General features: G+C 42.8%; 1 protein-coding gene across 25 annotated transcripts in view; it reads right to left on the bottom strand.

Moving 5' to 3' along the window:
• Positions 1-714: 714 nt before the first annotated feature.
• Positions 715-16,644, bottom strand: part of mark2b (MAP/microtubule affinity-regulating kinase 2b) — a 53,538-nt gene continuing 37,608 nt past the window's right edge. For 3 of the 25 annotated variants that reach the window (XM_078936041.1, XM_011487411.4, XM_023948860.2), the window contains 6 exons: positions 14,629-14,775; positions 9,620-9,883; positions 7,485-7,511; positions 4,148-4,186; positions 3,545-3,654; positions 715-2,765 (listed from right to left, as the gene is read on the bottom strand). In XM_078936041.1, the coding sequence (XP_078792167.1) occupies positions 2,422-2,765; positions 3,545-3,654; positions 4,148-4,186; positions 7,485-7,511; positions 9,620-9,883; positions 14,629-14,775 (931 nt within the window). In that variant the 3' untranslated portion in view covers positions 715-2,421. The remainder of the gene's footprint in view (positions 2,766-3,544; positions 3,655-4,147; positions 4,187-7,484; positions 7,512-9,619; positions 9,884-14,628; positions 14,776-16,644) is intronic. The other 22 variants (XM_011487415.4, XM_011487421.4, XM_078936047.1 and 19 more) reach the window with 11 other exon arrangements.

Raw genomic sequence — 16,644 nt, 5'->3', positions numbered from 1 at the left:
CCGCCTTTGACCAACCGGAAGGCGCCGTGGTCAGGAGACGCTGCTCGTCCGTTAAGTGACATCGTGTGTTCACGTCTGTCTGAATGATGAACTTTGAATGACATGGTGGTAAAATCAGCTTTTTAATACCCACAGAATGTTGAAATTGATGCCACATTGCAAAGAGTTTTTATTTTATTTTGCCCCTAAATAAGACAAAGAAAACACTAAATGAGGTCTGGATCAGCTCAATATAACGGCCTTCATATCCTAAAAATCTGAATGAAAACAGTTTATCCAGAGTTTCTCACGATTTTTCATTTCTTGTAGGTAGAGTTAACCCTTGTTCTATCCTAGGCTCTTTAACGTTGGGAGTTGGGTCATCTAGACCCACTAGACAGTGCTCTGAACCTTTTTTCTTCAATGATTTGTGATCTTCACTGGTGTCCATGGATTACATGAAATCTTTCCACCTTTATCCACCTTTGTCATGGTAGGGAGAACACGTAAATGTAAGGGTGGGGTCATAGGATAGCACAAGGGTTAAAGAGAAATGCTTCTGTTTAGATGATCTTTGTTTTCTAACCCAGTTTAAGGGTATAAAAGCACTCATCATGGAAGCTCTTTACGTTTTAAATCCACGTGATCAGTGAGAAACTGGAACCATCAGGATGCAGTTTTCTCCACCTGTAGACCAGATCACTAAACATAATCGCTTTCAGAGTCTGGGCATCATTATTTATATCATTGTTTTTATTACTATCATTGTAACTTTCCATCGTTTTGTTTTTGCACAAAAAAAAACAAAACAAAAAAAAATACACTTTTCAAAGGAGTTGATCACCCCTCCCAACCCCAAAAACCCACCACTACAGTTACAGTATGCTCAACACATTTAAAATCATTGTAAATTACAGCAATGTAAAACGAAAGAATGTCAAATAAAATCAACCCTGAAAGAGAGAAGAGAACAGCAACAGCCAGAATAATAAATCAAATCCAATACCCAGCACCTTAATACAATGATCCAACTTCTGACAGATTCCAAACTGAAGTACAAAGGAGAAAAGAAAGCGTGACGTCGGCTGACGGGACCTTTCCGAGAAAGGCAGAGAGAAACTTTTCTCCGTAGCATTTGGGGAGCTGTTCTGGACCAAACAAGGCTTTTCCTCCAGGCAAAAAATAAAAAGACGAGTGAGACGGAGGAATCATCACGTCGACCATTCTGCGATCCGGAAGAACGGGGAGGAGGGTTGTGCGTAGAAGTTAAATGCATACACCAAAAAAAATAATAAAGGCAGCAATGAAACCGTCCACTTCCCGTCAGACAATCCGATTCTATACAAACCTCCAGCCGCAAAAAATATATTATCAAATCAAAAGTAGAGATCCTGGTTGTTCATTTCTCCAGTGATCTTACATTATTCACTCACACACACTGTTACAACACCTTTCTCTGTGGTTCCTCTTTGGGAGCGTGTAACAGAGTACAGCGGGGAGGGGAGGGGGTGATATGAAGGCAGGATGCCAAGAAAGAAAACGGTACAAAGAAATCATTTCATGTGCTGACGAGAAAAACACAAACTCCTAATTTTAATTCTTCAAAGAAAGGCAACATTAAATTCTTCAACTATCTGGTCCATGAAGTGTCCTGACCCTCCATGGGTTCAAATTTGCCGCTCTTGTTCCAGTGCACAACTCTTAAAACAAAAAAGAACGTAAAAGTAGTAACCAATAGAGAAAAAAAAACTCTCAGATTGGCAACCATTGAGCCAAGGTAATTAAAAAAAAAAAAAAAAAAGGAGTGAGAAGATTGGGTGAATTTGTGCTGAGAAGGCAGAGGGGAGGATGAGGAGGGAGAGCGGTGGAGGGACGGTCCACAGACGCCGCTTTGTTCGTCCAAAAGTGTCCTGGCTCAGCGGGGGTCCGTTCGGTTTCGCATTGAATCAGAATTCCTTAACAAATACCAGCAAAAATAAGGCTTCAAAGACACACCTTTGTCCCCTCTTCCCAGAGTTCGTCTGCCCACCTCACCCCTTCATCTAACCCCCCATTTTCACCTCCCAGAGACCTGGCAGCAGGACTGTGCAGAGAAACTGAATAAATAGGAGGAAATAAACGACAGGAGTGGTTAGGAGTGGGGCTTGAAAAAGGAGAACGGAAAGGTGGGGCATGCAGCAGAGTGGAACGTCTAAGTAGATAGAAGGTGACAGAAAAAAAAACCCCCAAAGGGAAGAGAGAAGACCTCGGTCTGTACTTCACAATTCAGAAGAGCTCCGAGTGTCAGAGTGCGGGGCAGAAACGCTTCCTCGTCCTCCTTCAAACTCCACTAGATGTCAACAGAGTCATTATTTTTTTTAGCCGACCTCCACCTTTGTTGTTCCCCCGGTCCCACGTCCGGCATCGTTCTCAAAGCCCTCCGCTCTCTGCTGCCGGCCGCACTCACAGTTTGAGCTCGTTGGCGATCTTTGAGGCGATGTTCTTGAAGGCAATCGAGGTGCCCGAGATGCGCTTGAAGCGCACGCCGTTGAGGGAGAGCCGCGGCAGCTTGCACACCTCCATCTCCCACTGCACAAAGTTGTGCGGGTCGCTGGACGTGCACAGCAGCATGTAGCGCTCGCGCTCGTCGTAGTCGCAGTTGTTGGAGTCCAGCACTTTGCGGATCTCGCGCATCATCTCCGCGGGCTCCATGGACGAAGTGGTCTTCATGGACCAGGTGAAGCGCAGCGAGCGCGGCTTCGCCGAGTCCTTCTGGCTGGCGTTGGCAGGAGGGGTGCCTGTGCCACCTGGAGTGGGAATGGCGAGAGGCGGAGTCAAAAAGAATCATCCCTGAACTGTAAATCCATCTGCTTTAAGACTGCAAACGCAGCCCCGCCTCCTCCTGCAGTCCCTTAAAAGCTTAACATGTAAAACAGTTGAGCACAGTAGTGGGACAGTCATGGTTTGGAAGCTTTAAGTTTGAATCAAGTCTTCGGCATCGATGCTGCTGTAGAAAGAATTGAAATCTGTTTAAAGATGGATTTACAAAAAAAACCCTCAATATCCACTTTAGCTGAGCAAAGGAAAACGACGCTGACGTTGGCGTCCTATTCACAGCTTCAGATTTGCGAGGGCACCAAAGGAACTTTAGGAACCAATCCTGCTTGATTCAGACAGTAAAGACCACATTAAACCCAGTTTCCGATTCGTGAAACCTTCATCCGATTTGTCAAAATGGGAAATAGGATCACTGAGTCCACCTCAGACCAGGTCCAGTTTGCAAACCGCTGGACCCGGACTGCTAAAACCAGGATTCAATTAGGAGTTAGATAGAAATCTTCTTCACTATAACAATTGAATCCAGGTCTGAGCAGTCCAGGTCCTGTGGTTTTGGAACAGGACCCGGTCCTAGGTGGACAGTTCCTTTAGTGCCCTCGCAAATCGGAAACCCACTTCAGCGTGACGAGCACCAGATCAGCTCGCTGCAAACACTTCTGGATCTTTGCATCATCTCTAAATATGTGAAGGCGTGTCACATCCGTTTTTTGTAAAGGGACTTTAATGTCGAGTCAAACGCCGGACACACCTGTGTTGCCAGATCCAGGCGAGGAGTTGTTCTCATCGTTGTTGGAAGAGGAGGAGAAGCCGCCGGCGGAGGTCTTCTCCGACTTGTTCACAGTACTGGTCAGCACAGACCTGCACAGATCCACCAAGACGAGGGGGTCAGGAGGGAGGGGGTGAGGAAAGTGTGAGAACCCACCATTAATTCAAGAGAAAGATGAAACCAAAAAATAGAAAGTTAAGGAATGGAGAGGAGGGGGGTTGAGAGTTAGAGCATAAATGGTGAGGTTGTGGAAATGAGGACAAAAACCCCCCCTGTTGGTTTGTGTGCACGTGCTGGGAGGCTCGCCCCCCCCAGAACATGCACACAAACACACATTCAGGTGCTTCGGTTCTGATTTCCCCTCACACGCGTCATGCAGTTCACCCCCATCAATCTCTGCACAGCTAACACCCCTGAATCCCAATTAGTCGAATCATTGTCACCATCACCAACCGAGATCCCCCCCCCCCTCTCCCATCATTCACAGCAAGCTCGGATCATCTACCCGCGTGCCCGGGTCTACTGATTCGGCAGGCAAATCTCTACAGTCTGCGGGGAGACGGAAGAGCCGGTTTGGTGTCTCACCTGCTCCCCTCATCCCGACCCTCTCCCTCATAAGGACTCCTCGGAAAAAATCAACACAAGTTTAGTCTTTTTGTTTTCAGCGCTGGGTTAACATTTGGGCTGACAGTCCGGCTGCTCGCCACGCTCCAGTGTTTCAATCCAACCACAAACCGGGAGGAAACGTATCACAGCAGAACTAACGTTTGGCGTGGGAGAGGAGACAACAACCACTTCTAGACTAACCACTGTGCTCTTAAAGGCTTTGGATTCACCAAACGTTACACGGCTGCTTTTTCTGTATCATCAGCAGATGTCCAGCCGCATATCCATTTCCTTTCATGGATACGTTTGTCCTAAAGGGGAGAATTTGAGGGTCACCATGAAAGTGAGATAAAAATGCTCACAGAGCAGATGAAAGTGTTGCTAAACAGGTTTCTGTATTGAAGTGAATGAGACCTGACTGCTTGTGTAACTGAGCTGGCTCCATTTGGTTTACAAACCGGTTTCAAACAGGAAGTCAAAGTGTTGAGACTTCTCTGTCCTCTCATTGTTGTTCCTTTTACTCCCTTTTTTTAAAAATATATTTATTTTAAATTGTTGTAAGGCGTGTCAAAGACCTAACAGTTTAAGAAAAACAGAATACGTTTTGAGGACATTTAAGCAAAACAAAGGAGTCTGAATAATTTTGTAAACATTTTGTGGATGGACTGAAACAGAACGGAGAGCGTGGAGAGGGCGGGCTCTGTGGCGAAAAAAAAAAAGGTTAAACGATTTGGTGATCCCAGCACTAACCAACCATCATTAGTAACGCTGGACCTACATTAGAGTTAAAGAGAAAAACAAAACAAAACCAAACACACAGACTCCCCCCTGTGGACAAAATGTTAACTGCAGCTCTGATGACAAATGTACAACAGACAAACTCGTTACAGCGACCAAAACACACACAGGAAGGAAGTCAGACAGCAAATGAAGACAAAACATGCGACAGGAGGACAGTGACATGGCAAATGCAACAGTTTGTCGTCTGAAGTTCTTTCAACACTTTCATATGAAGTGAATGTTTGACCAAAACTATCCATATTGCTCCAAAAAATGTAGCAATATGGAAGGAATCCACCTGGTTTTAGTAAAGCTACGGATGTAATATATATTTATATATTATATATATAGTTGCTTTTTTCATTTCTTTAAAGACCCACTCCGATGAAAATGGTGTTTTTAACACGTTCTTATGGTTCTTTATGATGATGGAGGGCATATATTATGAAGATTAAAATTGCATTTCTGAGCATTTGTTTATTCAAATCATTGTGAATCAGAGCAGATGAAGAAATGCCGTTTGAAAAAGATCCTATTTATGATGAAGAAAATATGCTGAGCGGGATGGAACCAGCATCAAAACTGTACAGCAGGATGGTTCCAATATTGCTCGCCGTTTTTGTTGCACCTGTAATGTTAGGTTGGGGGCGTGTCAGAGGAAATGTAGGTTAGCAGTAAACAGAGAGCTCTCAGCAACGAGAAGGGGAAGGGTGGCAGCGTTTCTCTGCACCAACAGTCCCGCCTACAACTCAGAGTCAAATTTTGAATCCATTTTTTGGAAGTAACAGTGTCTTAGAATAACGAGACAGTACTCTGATTTTGGCTAAAAATAGCATAATCATAATTAAGACCACTGGGAACGCTTTTACAATAGATCAAAGGATGATCGGAGTGGGACTTTAATGTATTTTAATAAGCAGCTCAAAATGATCATTCCTTTAGGAGCTGCACTAAAAGGAATTCCAGATTCTGTGAAGCTAGAACCCAAACAGTTGTAATGATATTTTGGTTCTTAGTGCATTACATTTCAACTTCAGAGTAAAAGCCATACAAGCTCAAACCAGCAGGTGGAGCTATGATCCGCAGAAAGAAGGAACATTGTTCAACCTGCTGATCCTTCAGTGTGTGTAAAAAGTCTGTGGGGGGAAAAAACCATGTCTTTGCTGAACCCAATTACTGAAAGGTGCGAGTGTGTGAGCCACATGTTACAGAACATGAGTGACAGTGACCACAGAGACGGGGTATTCCAGCCAGAGGAGCTTAAAAGCCATCCAGGTCTGCTGCTGCTGCTGCTGTTGTTAGAGAGCCAGTGCCAGAGCGAGAACACACAGACGAATGAGGAGAAGAGTGCAGCTTCCAGGAAACAAACAAAAGGTGCAGCCTGAGAAACACTGCAGCCCCGTCCCTTCTGGGTCCTCTCCTCTTCTCTGCCTCTGTCCTGTTATAGCCAACTACAGCGGAGGGAGGGAGGGGGGGGTTCAAGTTGTGCCCCCCCAGAGTGAAATCTATCAACGAAACTTTCGGGCTGTTGCAGCTCCACTGGTGAGGATGAGCCATGGTTTGTAGGTTAGCTCTGTTGAAGGTTAACAGCGCTGGACTAAACTCAGCAGAATTAGGCTACGTTCACACCGGACATGTGACCACTTAACATATGGTGTTCACACCAGATTGTTGCCACTCGACACTAACGCATGTCCGCCTCCTACAGTTGGAAGAGGCTCTGTGCGAAACCTCGTGAATCTCGCTCCAGGCCGTTTCTTCCTCAGCTCCATTTCAATACATCAAAGACTTGGTGTCATGTGGTTCCGGTTGGGCACAAACCCCAATTATTCATTTCTCCTTTACAATCTAGTTTCTAATGGCTTGGCACCGCCGTGGATTAAAAGGGACGCCAGCCACACGTCACTACCAAAACTGAGTATCCGCTTGCTCATCGTTCAACGTTCAATCACCGGGCCCACGTTTTGTATCTAGTAACTGAAAATGCTCATAGAATCTAGCCAGAACGTGCATTTAAGCTCCATTAAATAGCCTTTGAATTGGAGGTGGTCGTTGAACGTAGCTTCACACAGACTCGTCTCATCACTGTGCCGATTTCACTCCGAATCGGGTTTTTCCAAGACCCTGAGAGATTTCGGACGACCCTGACCTACATGTGTGGAGCTGCGGGGAGCAGAGCTTCCTACTACCTGGAACACGGACAACAATGGAGGGGAGAAACTTGTGGGGATGAATGGAAGAGGCACGAAGAGGAGGGGGTGAGGTTGCTTTTTCTGCACGATGATGGAGGGGGGTGAGTTCAGTGATTGGGTGAGAATGAGGTTAGTAGAAATTTGTCTTTTTTTCGTAAAATAAATGACCAAAACACAGCTTAACAAAAAAGGGTTCAAACCACAGAAAAAAGGAGGCTCAAGGCACAAAAGGAAAATGGAAAAAAATAAAATATATATATATATATATGTAGATATATATAAAGAGGAGAATAGACGTGTATATAAATCAAGGGGTTATATTTAACGTCAGGTATGTTGCCTACCTTCTGGGAAACCTGAACGAGAGATTTCTACAAAAACAAAAGAGGGATAAACAAAGAAAGAGAAAAAAAACGTATGCATAAACGTACGTATTGATATTTTCTGTCAAAGACAAGCCGCTTACAGGGCAGCAAACTTAAAAAAAAAGTGTAAAAAAAAAAAAAGTCCTGGCTCACTCTGTAGTGAAGCAGCAAAAGCACAAACAACATTAATGACTAAAACAGACAGACAGGATATCAGTGCGACAGACGTCCACGTTTTGCATGTGGGGGGGGGTTGTTATTGGTAAGGATGCATGAACAAATGCTGTTAAAGAGCAGTTTAGAGGGAATGAACCGGCTCTGAGGGACCCCCTCCCCTCCCCAAATGAAATGAAATCCCGCGCACACAAAAACCTGGCGTGGAGGACAAAAACAACTCCAAAACCGATCGGGACGAAGCATTTCGGCTTTATCCTGAAGGCGCTCACTTTGCTGTCATTCTTGTACAGAATTACGCCTGCATGTGTGTGTGTGTGTGTGCGCGTGTGTGTGTGTGTCCTCACGAGCAGTATTTATAGTTAAGGGGAAAGTGATATCTCCGGTGTAACCATGGATACTGTCGCCACGGAGCTACACTATCTGTGCGTGGGAGGCCGGGGAGAGTGGCTGTTCTTGTTCATACACCTTTCTCACACACAGACACACGCACATAAAACCATTCTATATTCCTAGGAGGGGGTGGAGCTTGATCAAATTACACGAACACCTAAACTCAAACTATTTTGACGCCTCAACTTGAGCCTAAAAGTTCCGGCCTACGAGTCTCCAGCAGTGCGACTCTCCCTTCATTCCTCACAGCAGGAATGACTTCTGATTGCACTTCCTTTATGAAAAAAAAAAGTTAGTTTATTAGCATTTTAAAAGGCAAAAAATGGCTCCTAAACTCTGACTAAATGGAAAAACCCTCAGCGGTCAGCCCGTTTTTAACGTTAGCCTCCAGGTTTGCTAATATGTGGGGAGGGATTTAACCACGGTTCCCAAACACAGCGGGAGGGGATCTAATGTTTAACTATACGCTCTTCACTACTTTCATCCATCATGGCTGCTCTTTTTTTGTTGTGTTTTTTTGTCCCTTTGGAGCTTAGTTTCTGGTTCCTTCTGTGTTCTCTCCATTATCACGACTTCCTGGTTCCACCGCTTCGCTCATTTCCTCTCGTTTTCAATTACCACTTTATGCTAAAACAAACTAATCCACAACATGAAACAAGGACATTAATGACATTTTGTTCATTATTTGTTACCTAAAATCATATAAACCTATTGGCAATACATAAAAAAACATTTCCTGTTTGGTTTTTCAAAAGCATAGCCTTCTTACTGAAGACGTTAAATCAGGGCATCACTTACCTTTTTAACTGTACAAACACTGTATTTTTTATTTTTTTTTAAAGTTCAAAGAAAGCCTTGTAAATCACATTAGGTAATCTAGTCATTATTAAAAACAAAAAAAAGACACCTATTCTTCCTGTGAGGTTGTATTCAATCAATTTAAAAAACCTGGTAAATGCAAAACTTTTATTTTAAAATGTCCTAAAGGGAAAAACTCCTAGCAAAATCTTAACTGGGAAAAATAAAATCAAAAGAATTTGGATTGAAATGTCAAACATTTTGTGTCACCAAGGTCAAAATGAACTTTGATGGATGTCATGTTTGCCAAAAACTGTTTTGTTTACATCTACCCCATTTCAAACTCCACCTAAAGCAGTTCTGCTTTCATTTAGTTCACCATGAGTGAAGTCGTGGTGCTAACCTCAAATCAAAAGTAGGACAGACGTGGAACTACAACCAAAATTACCTCCCTCCCCCTCCCCCCTAGGGCTCCATGCTAAATTACAGGGAAGACTCAGCTGCTCCATCTTTATTGGCTCCTCTTTTAGCAGAGCTGGAGATCAGCTCTGGTTTAGCGATAGAGGTGATCTTCAAAGGAAAGACTGAGGAAACTGGGATTCTGAGGAGCTATTTGACCAAAAATGGCTGCTTTGTACCTGTGCTGAAAATAAACTATGGTTTTTGCTGGACATCCTCTCTACTTCTTCTAAACTCAGACAACGCTAGACAGATGCCCCCTTTTTTTCTCTGGGTTTCCTGCTACTCACTTGCGTACAAACTTGGATGTGAACTTGCTGAAAATCCCGGTCGCCCCGTGCGTCCTGCGGGCCTGGCTGTTGCCGTGTGACAGAGACGGGGAGGCCGGGCCGCCGGTGTAGGTGGAGCCCTGCTGGTCCCGTGCGCCCCGCTGCTGGCCGGCGTGGAACGTGCTGCGGACTCCCCCTCTGGAGAAGTTGGTTCGGTCCGACACAGCCGCGCTGCTGATGTTGTGGGCAGACGGGGAGGCGACGGGCGCCCGCTGCGGCGCCCCACTGTAAAGCAAGCCAAAAAGGAAAGGAAGGATGGTAAAGGAGAAGTGACAGAGGAGGAGGAGGTAGTTGCCAAGATATGGGGTGTGAAAATTTGGGAGGATTTCACAGTGGTGAAGAGGAGGCGCAAATGAAGAGCAGAGCACAGAATAGAGAAAGGGGGGGGGGAAAAGGAGCAAAAAAAAAAAGTTAAGCACTGAAACATCTTTTCTCTTTTCTTCCACATCTGTTCAGCATCTGCTGCTTTCCTCCCTCAAGTAAAATCACAGCCAGCCCGCTGTTCTAACATTACAGACAACAACTAGTTGCTGCTCTAAGACCTTTTTGGACCAAGATGTGAGACAGGTGCAGCAAACGAGATAGCGGGCTAAAACGCAAAAGAAATTCAAAGAAAAAAACATTGAATATAAGTAATTAACATAAAAAACGGAAAACAAAAGATACACGGATGACATACATAATAAAGACTGAACACACAAAATATTTGATGTCATGTTAGCCTGATGATAGCCTAATGGCTAAGAATCATTCCAGTGTTCTCTGGATTATAGTGGGGGTTACTTCATAAAAATAATCCGTGGCGGGGAAACGGCAAAGTAGGATTCTAGATGTTTTAAGGCTGTGAAATTCTTCAATACACACTTTATACACTTTTGTCAGACACACACGAACATTTTCACAGTTTTCTTTCATTTTTAAATCTCTTCTGTTTCTCTGGGAAACAACATGATCCAATTCCTGGCTGCTTTCGTTACAAAAGAGAGAAGAAGAAAAAATCTACTGTGAGGCATCATGCTAAACCCCCTAAAAAAATAGTCCATAACTTAATGCAAAAGCACTCTGTGCACAAAAAGGGGCTTAAGAACCAGATGTAGGACAAAGACGGCCAAATTGGGAATATTAGTGGGGAAAAATGTGAAGGTTGTCAAAGAGCCCTGAAAGGAATGACTGCATGTCTGCATCTATGTGGGAAATTTGTTTCTGCACTTTTAACCAGTTAGTATGGAGAAGGTGAGGTGAATGACTGAGATGTTTATTTACCGTATTTTCCGGACTATAAGTCGCACTTTTTTTCATAGTTTGGCAAGGGGTGCGACTTATACTCCGGAGCGACTTATATTTGAAATAAATTACATTGTTGAATAATTTCACATGTTCGTTATTTTCACTGACAACTGCAAGAGGGCGCTCCAGGCTCGGAGTGGTACTTAGTGGTACTTTCATACTGTCAAGTGTGTTTGTGACCTACATGCTCCCACACTTAAATACAATTTATTTTAATTTAAGTAGTATTTTACTAATAATTATCTTTTTTCAGGTTAACAAATATGTATCATTTTAATACAAACATTTGTATAACATTTTAGAACATTTACCGGTAATTATTTTTTTTTCTTTTAACCCAATACAACAACGTGACATATTAAAAAAAGGAGTCCAGCATTGAGCTTACCAGTAGCCCTTTAAAGTCCAAGTCCCACTCACGCAGTGGTTTTATGTTAATAAAGCAGGCACGTACTCAGTTTGTTGTGCGTCATGTAGCTATTTAGCCTGTTCTCTAACCCCCTGTTATTTTAAGTTGCCTTTCAAGGTTCTTGGTCTCAGATTTTTTAAATAAATTTCCCATCAAAGTGCGACTTATCTGTGTTTTTTTCTACTTTATAATGCATTTTTGGGCTGGTGCGACTTATACTCCGGTGCGACTTATAGTCCGGAAAATACGCTAACACAAAATTCAGAAACTAAAAAAGTGATCACATCTGTAATTCAGGCACGTCATTTTGAGTTTCAATTATTTTTTACTTGATTATTAAATTGAAGTTTGGGGCCTTTGAGCATCCCCCCATTGCTGCACTGATTAATAATACTATTGTCCTGCTTTTGCATAAACTTAAGTTTTATGAAATGGAATTATTAGCTCTTAATTGCAATTTAATTTTGATGTTTTCGTTACCGTTTTGGCTTTTATAATTTTATCATCTTTTCCAGGTTTTTCTTAAATATTTAAACCATTTTGTTAGGTGACATATTTCCTTCTGCATAAATCTTCCAATTTGACTTCTTTTTCATTTCTATTTCTTGTTGGTTTGCATGTTTCTTTTTATTGTGGAGGACTTTTCCAACAGCTTCTTTAACAAGTGATTTAGAAATCATTCATGGTTTCTGACAGGGGCATGGACGGATGGGCGGTAAGGGCAAAGGTCAGGAGCTGAGAAAGCAGTCATCACTCAGGGGAAAGTCCAAGTGTTGTTGAGGCGATACCTTCGCTCCGGAGCTCCCAACCAGGACCTGAACAGCCCAAGATCTCTGCTGAACGACGCATGCAACAGAACGAGACTTGAACATGGAGCAGACAAAAGCACAAAGAGCAGAGGGCCACTTTCAGTCTATCAGAGGAGTCGTCTGGAGATTTGTCCAAGAATGTGTTTTCATCTGTTTTTTAGGTAAAAGAAGTCTGACCTTTGTGTGGACGTTGAGACTAAATTCTGCTTTAGGGTTTAGGACATTCACAATACAAAATTAGAAGCATTATTGATGGAATGAAGTAGGAAATACTAAAAGTAGCCCTTTACAAAAAAATCGCCAAGCATTACAGAAGAGCAAATCAAAACCGTGACAGATTCCAAACACAAACGTCTGACAAAGACAACAGACATGCAGCAGTTAAGTCTCACAAAGGGTTTCCATCGTGACACATTTATAGAGAAGATTTGCTCTTCAAAGGTATTTTCTGGCTATGAACTAGAAATCTTGCTACAGGGAATTTTCTCTTGATGAATTTTGAAATACAATGCTTCCGGACTTCAAAACATGCCAGGAGCAAATATAAAACACAAAGGAAGAACAGATCTTACAATTATATAAAGAAAGGTTGTGTTGTTTTTTCACATTATCTACATTCCTTTCAGCTTCAGATGTCAGGTAAGGGTGGAGAAGTAATCAAACTGTACTTTAAAAAAAAAAAAAAGGAAGAAGCTTTGAATCTTAACACAATTAAATAACGGTTCATCAGAAACTTTGGAACATGAAAAAAAAGTTGTTTTTCTATTAGATGATGAATTTAAAGATGGTTTTGGTAAGAAGTAAGGTCAATATTATAGCTGACATTCTTTACAGCATACTTGCACATCAGATACTCATCTTTTTCCGCTTTCGTTCAACAAAAAATTGGGTTTAGATCTAAGATCAAGGTAGATATATTCTGAAGTTTTTTCAGATTTTTAGAGAAGATACAAACAAAAAATCCAAGCCAGACAATTCAGCCAAAGAGTGGACCACCCACAGTTCAGCAGGGGGTTTCTGAACCTGCTCCGCATGGACATTTTTTCGCTCCTATGGTAAAGGAAACAGCCAACCAGAGATACAGTGAACTGAAAAACTTGCTTATCTTCTTCTGAGCTGCTAGACTACTCAATAATGGTTCAACAAGCAAACATGCATTCAGAATGCGACCGATTGCAGTCCCTCACTTTCTCAACCCTACCATTAAGCCCATAGCTGTTGCTAGGTAACAGGAGGGCTTATGAATGACGTGTAGAAATTTGTAATAAGTTTTAACCCAAAAGTCATACATGTACACAAGATGAAACTTAGCAAAGCAGGTTTTAGCTTCCTGGTTGTGAAATGTAAGGGAGGAGCCGCACTTTAATCCAAGGTTTTCAGGTAGAAAAACTTTTTAAAGAAGACATGTTTTACATTGGAGGTAAACCTTATTTTTATAAGGACACAAACCAGGGTGTGCCATGCAGTCTTAAAATCATAAAAATAAAAAAGGCCACATGTTTAAGTCATTGACTGCATAAAAGAACTGGACGGAGTGAGTGTTATGCCTCCCATAAATAATGGCTTACTCCAACCGAATGAAGTCAATTCAGTCGCCGTTTTTTTGCAATACGGACGTCATCACATTGGGGCCAGACGTCACTGAGCAATGATTGGTCCGGGTTAGTCTGGGTCAATGTTTCTATGGCAACCGATCAGGAGTGAGCTTGTTGGAAGTCCACAACTCTACCACTTGAAAGCGGGCACCGTAGAATCTGGTCGACCCATGATCGTAAGGTTGCAGGTTCGATTCCCGCCTTGCACGCCCATGAGTCGAACTGTCCTTGGGCAAGACACTGAACCCCACCTTGCCTCTGGTGGTAGGCGGCGGAGCGGCCACCAGTGTGTGAATGTGTGTGTGACTGGGTGAATGGGTCGGTGACTGTAAAAGCGCGTTGTCCTTGTAGGTAGAAAAGCGCTATATAAGTATACGCCATTTACCATTTACGCCATTTATATGAGACCACATACTTTTGAGGCCTCTGATTGCTCAGTTTGTAACTTGAATAACTTAAAAAAAAAAAGGTAGCAGAGCAAGAATGGTTATTCTGTCCATGGGATTTGGGATTCTTGGAGCCAGCAGGTACTTCCTGTTTTGAACGCGAGGGGGGAGGAGTCAGTTCATTTATTTACAGTCAACAGTACAAGTTCATACAAAAGGACAACCAACAAGGAAAAACCTGGAAACCCTGACAACTGTGTAAAGGCCTGAGTGAAGGTTTGTTGTAGTAAAACCACATGCCAATAAACTGAACTGCATCCCTTTAGGTTGAAAAGGGCTAATTTAATAATTATTGGTATTTGATGAAAACAATGACAAATATCAATGATTAAGCAGGTGCTACAATCCAGCAGTTGATTGTTTACATCGTTCTATCTTCATCTCTCTGTTTGTGTGTCTTGGAGTAGCACAGAGTGAGACTTGCCTGGGCCGTGGTGCGTGCAGGTCAGATTGGCATGGATGGTTGGAGGAGGACAAGGACTTGTAGTGGCGGGGACGCGAAGAGGAGGAGGAGGAGGAGAGGACGGCAGCAGCTGAGGCAGTGGAGGCTCGGGAGCCCGGAGTGTTTAGGCTGGGTAGGGGAGGGAATGGAGGAGGAGGAGGAGGAGCGCCCCCCGCCCGACACCATTCAGACCAAACACGCCGACACGTTCGTACACAGACACAGAGTGGGCGGGGTTTGTGTGAGGGTGGGCAGGGAGGTGAGGTGGAGTATGGTTAGAAGCAGCACTTTACAAACACAGTCCATGATAAGGAAGAGAGGAGGAGCAGGAGAACAGGAAAAAACACGTGCTGTCACTGAACAAAGAGAAGGAAGGTCTTTGTCGTCTTTGTAACTTCAACAACAAACTTATCCTTACATTTTTCTGGATCGACAAGGAAATACAAAGGTTAGACAAAGACCAACTATCACACTTTTCTACTAACATGAGACAAATTTCACGCACAAACAAAACCTTTTTTTGGACAAAATCATTCAGGAATGTGAAAAGCAACAATTTGTGTTTCGGGCAAACAACTGCTCCGACTTCAGCAAAGAATGTGACTTTAAGGATCCACTCTGATGAAAATGGTAATAAAAGTGGAATTTCTCTGTTGATGGATAAACTGAGAAAGAAAATTGAGCTTAAAATTGTATTTCAGAGTATTTCTTTATTCAAATTGTTGTGAATCGGGAGCAGACAAAAAAAAAAATGCAGTTTAAAAAATTGGGGGGGGGGGGTTGCTTTGGTCCCCGATTCAGAGATGAAATTCCTGCCGCTCTGCAGAAACCATGTCCTAGAAAGTGACATCGGTTTTTTGGCTAAAGATTGACAAAACCATAACTAAAAGACGACTGGGAACGCTTTTAAAATAGATCAACAGATGATCAGAGTGGGTCTTTTTCTACTAGTTTGTAATCATACATCAATCTTCATGATTCTTTAAATCCTAAAAAACAACAAAAAAACTAACAGATTGCAGCAAGTAAATGTCATTTTTCTTTATTATCAAGGAATACTTCCCGTTTCCTCTCCTCTAACTATTTAACCCCATCCATAAAGTCTAAACTTCAAACTACTTCCTGGAAACCCTGCAAGTCAGCAAGGTTTCCATGGTTACAAGGCTGTGCACATTACTGACTTGACTTTGTCCACACAGTAAAAAACAAAAACAAAGGAGCAACAGTGGCAGCACAGAGAAGGGACAGCGGAGGGTGGTACCAGAGGGAGACGGAGAGAGGAAGAGATATCTCAGGAGAAAAAGGAGGACATTTAGCAAAGCCAGCCAACAAGCCCTCGTTCAAAAGTAAACAAATGCTCCGGCTTTAGCTGGAATTAGCATGGCTGCTGACGGAAAACGACTCAAGTGGCCGGCCGTGTGGCAGCACGTATGCTGAAACCTTTGCATGGCCATACGAGTGTTGATATTTGGAATAAGCCTATTAACAGGCAAACATACAGAGGCAGTGAAAGTCAACTTTCCATCACAAGTCATTCTAATCTCCTTAGAGGGAGAGTGAATTAATAGAGAATTTAAAGAAAGATTAGTAAAAGGACACTGAGAGAAATGAAGAGCTGAGGAAAAAGTGAATGATTTAGACTCTAGAAAGATAAAAGGAGGCCAAAGGAAGAGAATTAGAGAAGAGCAGACAGTTTAAAAAAGAAAAAAAAGAAAGGATGGCTGAGAAGAACACGTAAAACAGCCCAAACTTCAAAGCATTAATGATGATCAGTCAATGTACTTGAAAATCAAAGTTAATGATGACCACTACATCAACAGATAGCTCACAGACCCACAGTCCTCAAAAACAAAAGCAGCGTCTCAAATGACCGCCTTCATCAGCTGATTCGGTTTTTTTTCTTTTAAGAACCAGAATCATTTATTGGTGATTTCTAGTGCTGTGGACAAAGAGGGGCATTTGAGACGCATCCATGAACAGGCAACATAGCCAAATGAA

The sequence above is a fragment of the Oryzias latipes genome, chromosome 18, assembly GCF_053564925.1.
Source record: "Oryzias latipes strain Hd-rR chromosome 18, Olatipes_Hd-rR_3.1".
Lineage (NCBI taxonomy): Eukaryota > Metazoa > Chordata > Actinopteri > Beloniformes > Adrianichthyidae > Oryzias > Oryzias latipes.
Note: the sequence above shows the minus strand (reverse complement) of the source record. Positions and strands in the feature narration are given on the sequence as shown.